Raw genomic sequence first — 6,282 nt, forward strand, 5'->3', positions numbered from 1 at the left:
AAAAAAAAAAATCCTTTCTTTCAAAAAATCCCTATGTTATTTACATATGTATAAAAAATGGAATCCCTTTTTTGAACCAGTTTAATATTAGTTTTTTAAAATATTACTTTTATTTTGGGCAATTTGTTAAAAAAAAATATTTTTTTTTTTTTTTTTTTTTCTATTTATTTTTTATTATTTTTTTTTTTTTTTATGTCATTATTGTTTTTCGAATTTATTGATTAGGGCTATATTTTATTTCATTATTTACTAACAATGGATTATTTTAATAATAATAATAATAATAATAATATAGAAATTATAGATTATAATCAATGTTACCATCAAGATTTAAAGAAACTTTCATATGAATGGTTGGAAAAATATGTTTCAGTTGAACCTCTTGATGAAGAGATTTTAAATAATCCAAAAGAAATGATATTAGATGGTGGTGGCTTTATATTTATGTCAAAATATAACGATGAAATAGTTGGTACGGTGTCTCTTATTAGAATCGATGATGAAACATTTGAATTGGCCAAATTGGCAGTCACAGAGAAATATCAAGGTTTAAAATTAGGCCAACGTTTAATGCAGCGCTGTATAAATAAAGCTAAGGAAACAAATACTAAAAAAGTAATTTTATATACCAACTTAAAACTATCTGCAGCAATTGGTCTCTATAAAAAGTTTGGATTTGTTGAAATACCGCTAAATAATAATAAATATATAGAATCTGATTTAAAAATGGAACTACAACTAAATTAATATAATAGTTTATATTATATTAATTATATTATATAAACTATATGTACCAAATAAAAATAAGAAATTAAAAAAATAAAGTAAAAGAATAGAAAATAGTTTTTTTTTTAAAGTTTATTTATTTTAAATTACAAATTTTATTGATTATCAAAAAATATGATAAAAAAAATATGATTGCTCTTTTATTTAATATTGATTTGAAAAGTAAGTATATATCATCACGATATTTAAATCTTTTATTGTTGATTCTATTTAATAGAATATTTAAAAATAAATTATTTTCCCCATCTGAAAAAAAAAAAAAAAATAAGTATTTTATATCATAAATTAATATTTTATAAATTTGATTAAAATGTACCCTTTAGTGGCACCTGAATTGTCATTGCTTCCTACTGATCCACCCCCTGATCCTGTATTATATTTAATTACGCCTCTATTGGCACCAATTGGGCCAGAAATTGGCTTGTAGACTGTTGGAAAATTCATCATGGTTATATAAAAATAATAATTAAAAAACAAAGATTATAAAATAATTTAAAATTTTTTTTTTTTTCACAAAATACTATTTCAACAACAACCCAAAAAAATTAAAAAAAAAAAAAAAAAAATAATAAAAAAAGATATTTATATTTTATAATGATTTTTTTCTTTTATTTATAATAAAAATACTCTTCAAAATACTTTTCTTTTTTTTTTTTTTTGAGGAATTAATTATCTGATATATACAATATTATTTTTAAATAATATTTTATTTGTTTAATATATTTTTTTTTTATATTTTTACTTCAATTTCATTTTTGATAAAAATATTATTTATATTTTGATTATTTTGATTAGAGCTTAGGGAAAGTGACTCATCAAATTCTACGAATGATGGTACTAATTCAACATCATCATTGATGAAAGGTGCATAGTTTGATTCTTGATGGGTGAATTTGTATGGCTCATGTTCATAAAATTGTGAATGCTGATCATTGGCTTGAATGACACTTTGTTGGTGGTAAGTATTATTTTCATAATTAATATTACTATTATTATTGTTATAATTATTATAATAGGTGCCATCTTGTTCATTTTCTATTTTAACTTTTATTGGTTCGTTTTCTTTTTTTTGTGATCTCTTTTTTCTTTTTTGTGGTTCACCCTTTGGGCATTTATGATTCTTTTTAACATCCCCACATTTTTTACATAAATAGGTTTTTCTTCCTTCTTCAAATGAAAATTTTTCTTCTTTTGGAGTATTTTTTTTAGTTTCACGTGATGGAAGAACACCAGCCGATATGGATAAACCCTTATTTCCATTCCAAGAGAATGTGGAGCTTGTGTAATTTAGGTTTTCACATGACTTTGAAACTTTTCTTCTTTTACCTGGGAGTTTTTTTGATGATTTCGGAATCTTTATTATGGGAATTTTTGTTGTTGTAGTTGTGTTGGTTGTTGTAGTTGATGTTGGATTATTTACAGATGTTTGAGTATTTACAGGTGTTTGGATATTTACAGATTTTTCAAAAACCTCATTTAAATTATTTATTTCGGAGGTCATTGTTGGGGATGAGGAGGATGATGAGGTACTTTGGGATAATGAATCTTCTGGTTTCGTTTGAATGTGTGCGAAATAGTCACCAGTTTGTTTATAAACCATGGCCATATAGGCTTGATTGGTTGATTGGTCTACTTGAATTTGAGTATTTGTTGTATTGTCTGTTATTGGGATAATACCACATTGAGTATAAAAAGGGGTGTTTCTTGAAAAACAGATTTGGTTTTGTTGCATATTTTGTGCAAATATTTGTTGTAGTTTTTGTTGTTGAATATAATATTGTTGCATTTGGTAATGATGAAAGAATTGATTGAACTGCTGTGAGTCATGTGGTTGAATAAATATTGGTTGTTGAAAAAATTGTTGTTGTTGTAGTAATTGTTGTTGTTGTTGTTGTTGTTGTTGTTGTTGTTGTTGTTGTTGTAGCGTTAGTTGTTGTTGTTGACTTTGATATTGTTGTTGTTGTAAATTTATTTGTTGGTTTTGTATTTGTTGAGTAGGTTGTTGATATTGAATTGGTTGTTCAACAAATTGGTATTGAAAATAATTGGATGGTTGTAGTATTTGTTGTTGTTGTTGTTGATGTTGTTGTTGTATTTGTATATTTTGTTGTTGTGGAGGTTGGAAATTATTATTTTGGTTTTGGGTTATATTATAATTGTTGTTATTTTGTGAATCCTGATTAAAATTTATTGGATCACATTCAAATTCGGATTGAAACGAGGCAATACTTTGATAGCTTGACATACTGGTTTCTTTAATTTGATTTGATGAGATATCGGGGGTACTAAGAAAATCTTCATCTAATGTTGATGGTTGAGATTGGAAATCATTTTGAGTTGTATTTGTTTCACCGATATTAAAAATATCGAAATCATTAATAAATTTGCTTTCATGATAAAATGGAAATGACTCCTTTGATGAGCTTAGTGGATCCGAGTCTAAATAGTGGTCATTAAAATTGTGAAATTGAATATCATTCATATTGTTATTATTTTTAATACTATTTAAAATATAGTTATTATAGTATTATTAATATTTTAATATTATTTTTTTAAATATTATTTTTAATAACTATGGTTATTTTATTATACTATTTTATAAAATAAAAAAAATAAAAAAAATAAAAAAATAAAAAAAATAAAAAAAAAAGTCTTTAATTAAAATTAGTAATTAATTTTATAAAAAAAATGATAAGTTATATTATTTATTGTTATTATAAATTTATTATTAATAATTTTTATTTTATTTTAAGTTAATTTTATTTATTTGTAGTTATAATTATAATGGTAGTAAAAAATAAATAGAATTCAATTTTTTTTTTTTGTTTTAAAGCGCTGATAATTTTTTTAATTTTAATTATTTTTTTTTTTAAAATTTTTGTTGTTGTATAATTAGAAACAATCCTTTTAATTATAATAAAAAAAAAAAAAAGAAGCGTGTACACTCTATTATATATAAAAGTGTCTCTGTGTGTGTGTGTGTGTGGGTATTAAACATCAAAATTTACGAGTGAGTTAGTGTGGGAATATTGATAATTGTATATATATAAATCATATGAACAATGTGTAATGATAATAATAATGATAAAGTTTAAAAAAAAAAAAAAATTATTAAAAAAAAAAATATTAAAAAAAAACAAAGAGTGATTATGTGATGTTTATTAGTGATAGTGGCAATATTACCTTTTAGTTGTAATGATTTTGATATATATTAAATAACAACTTTAATTGGTTCAAGTGTGTTTCTTTTTTTTTTTTTTTTTTCTTTTGTTTTTATTATTTGAAAGTGTTGGTTGGTTATATGAATGTTTGTGTGATATGTGAGAGTGTTTGTGTAAATATAAAATTGTATATATATGTAAATGTGTGTGTATTTGTGTTGAGTGTTAGAGTGTGGAGCGCTGTGTGTTATTATATGTGTGTCAATGTAATAAATCTAAGTTATTGAATAAAGTTTGAATTTTAAGTCATATATTTATTTATATTTTTAAATGGGGTAAGTTATAAATGATTTATGTGTTTTTTTTTTTTAATAATTATTTTAAATTTTTTTTTTTTTTTTTTTTTTTTGGGGTGGGTAGATTTACAAAATGATAAAAAAACCACATGGGATTTTGTAATATTCAAATGTGTGGATATTTGGGGTAAATCTTGATGGGAGCTCATATTCACCAAAAAAGATAAAAAATATATGATACACCGGTGTGCCAATATAACATATTGGAATAAAAATTAATAAAAATTTTTAAAAAAATTTTAAAAAAACAAACCTAAATTTAATTATTTTTTTTTTTTTTTGAAAATGATGACTTAAAAAATGGCTCCTGATTAATATTTTTTTTTTAAATTATATTGGATGTTTTTAACAAGGATTGGAAGATAAAAATCACCACATGTTAACATAATATAGAACCAACACCCATTTAATTTTAAGTCACTTAAAATCCAATGAACGATTTATAAAGAGAAAAAATGTGCTATCAGGCAATAATTATACCCAAATAAATTAAATAATAATTCTCTTAAATATTATTAAAAAAAGATAAAAGAATTAATAGAATGTGATTTTCATTATATATCTACTCTGTTTTTAAAGATTAATTAAAATTTTTTTTAAAAATGGGTGAGAATTTACATCAGATATATTTTTATTATTTTGGGTAAATTGTGTGTTGGTGGATAAGTTACAAAAACAACAACAATATAACAAAAATAGCAACAAAACAAAAGAACACTACACAACATCATCACGATTGTTTTTTGTTTTTTGAAGTTGAATGTGTGTTCTAATTCTATTTATTATTTTTTTTATATCGTCAAAATAACACAAAACATATGTGTTTTTATTTTTTTTATTTTTTTTTTTGTATTTATTTAAAATGATCATATTGGTGGTTGTTAAAAAAATTAAATGAGTGAACGAGTAAAACAGTTTAAAGTAATTTAAAAGTAATGTGAAATCGAAATAAGAACGCACTCTTTTTTTATTAAATATATTATTTGAAAGAAATTATAGTAAATTTATTTACTTTTTGTTTGATCTATTTTTATTGCAATTGTTTCTATTATTACTATTGTTCATATTATTAATTATTATTATAATTATGTTGGTTCAATTTTTAATTTTTTTATTTTTAATTTTTTTTTTTGATTATTTTGTTATTTGAATAGTTTTAAAAATGTTTAATAATTTGTTAACATCCTTTTCAATCTTTTGATCATGTAAGCTTAAAACTTTTTTAATTTCTCTATGGCTATCTTCTGGGATTGGTTCGTATTCAATACTATTATCATTTATACCATTTTCTTCATTTTTGTCTAATTCGTTGGAAATCTAAAAATTATTAAAATAATATTAATAAACATAAATTTAATATTGGTATATATAGATTATATTGAAACTTACTTGGGAAAGTCTTTCAGAATAAATATTAACTTGACCTTTAATTTGTCTAAGATTCTTCTTTAAATCATTTTCAGCGTTTGATAAAGGTTTACCCTCCATTTCAGATTTATAAAGTTGGTTAACTTGTTCAGTACAAATTTCTTTTTTATTCCAAGCGTACTTTAATTTTTCATTTAATAAATCTTGATTTGCTTTTATATTTTCGATTCTATTTCTTAAAACGTCGATAATTTTTAATTGTTGTTGACTTATTTCATTTAAAGTTTTAACTCTTTCTTGTAACTGAAATTCCAATTCTTTAGAGTGGATATATAAGTTGTAAAGTTTCTTTTTAGTTGAAATTAAAGTTTGTAAAAATTCTTTTTGGGTGAATTCATTTGACAAATTTATTCTACCAACAAAAGCTGGTTTTTGTTTTATAAATTTCTCTAATGGTGATCTGATCTCTTTATCTTGAATATCTGTGGATGATTTTTGTTTTGGTTGTGATTGTGATGTTGATGGTGTTGATGATGGGTTTATTGCTAAAGCATCCATATCAAGAATAACAAGTTTAAATGTATTTGGTAAAACTAAAAAGTAAGTTCCAA

At 22.5% G+C, this 6,282-nt stretch overlaps 4 protein-coding genes across 4 annotated transcripts; 1 reads left to right on the forward strand and 3 right to left on the reverse strand.

Moving 5' to 3' along the window:
- Positions 1-255: 255 nt before the first annotated feature.
- DICPUDRAFT_160291 (uncharacterized protein) lies at positions 256-747 on the forward strand (the record flags this gene model as incomplete). The annotated part of the gene is made up of 1 exon (XM_003295076.1): positions 256-747. One exon carries the CDS (start codon positions 256-258, stop codon positions 745-747), a length of 492 nt encoding a protein of 163 aa, XP_003295124.1.
- Positions 748-1,071: 324 nt separating this feature from the next.
- DICPUDRAFT_160292 (uncharacterized protein) lies at positions 1,072-1,233 on the reverse strand (the record flags this gene model as incomplete). The annotated part of the gene is made up of 1 exon (XM_003295077.1): positions 1,072-1,233. One exon carries the CDS (start codon positions 1,231-1,233, stop codon positions 1,072-1,074), a length of 162 nt encoding a protein of 53 aa, XP_003295125.1.
- Positions 1,234-1,516: 283 nt separating this feature from the next.
- On the reverse strand, positions 1,517-3,268 carry DICPUDRAFT_85550 (uncharacterized protein; the record flags this gene model as incomplete). Its single annotated transcript, XM_003295078.1, has 1 exon — positions 1,517-3,268. The coding sequence occupies one exon, from the start codon at positions 3,266-3,268 to the stop codon at positions 1,517-1,519; it is 1,752 nt and encodes a 583-aa protein (XP_003295126.1).
- Positions 3,269-5,437: 2,169 nt separating this feature from the next.
- On the reverse strand, positions 5,438-6,229 carry DICPUDRAFT_160294 (uncharacterized protein; the record flags this gene model as incomplete). Its single annotated transcript, XM_003295079.1, has 2 exons — positions 5,438-5,620; positions 5,693-6,229. 2 exons carry the CDS (start codon positions 6,227-6,229, stop codon positions 5,438-5,440), a joined length of 720 nt encoding a protein of 239 aa, XP_003295127.1.
- Between the last annotated feature and the right edge of the window lie 53 nt (positions 6,230-6,282).

Source organism: Dictyostelium purpureum, assembly GCF_000190715.1.
Source record: "Dictyostelium purpureum unplaced genomic scaffold DICPUscaffold_739, whole genome shotgun sequence".
Taxonomy (NCBI): Eukaryota; Evosea; class Eumycetozoa; order Dictyosteliales; family Dictyosteliaceae; genus Dictyostelium; species Dictyostelium purpureum.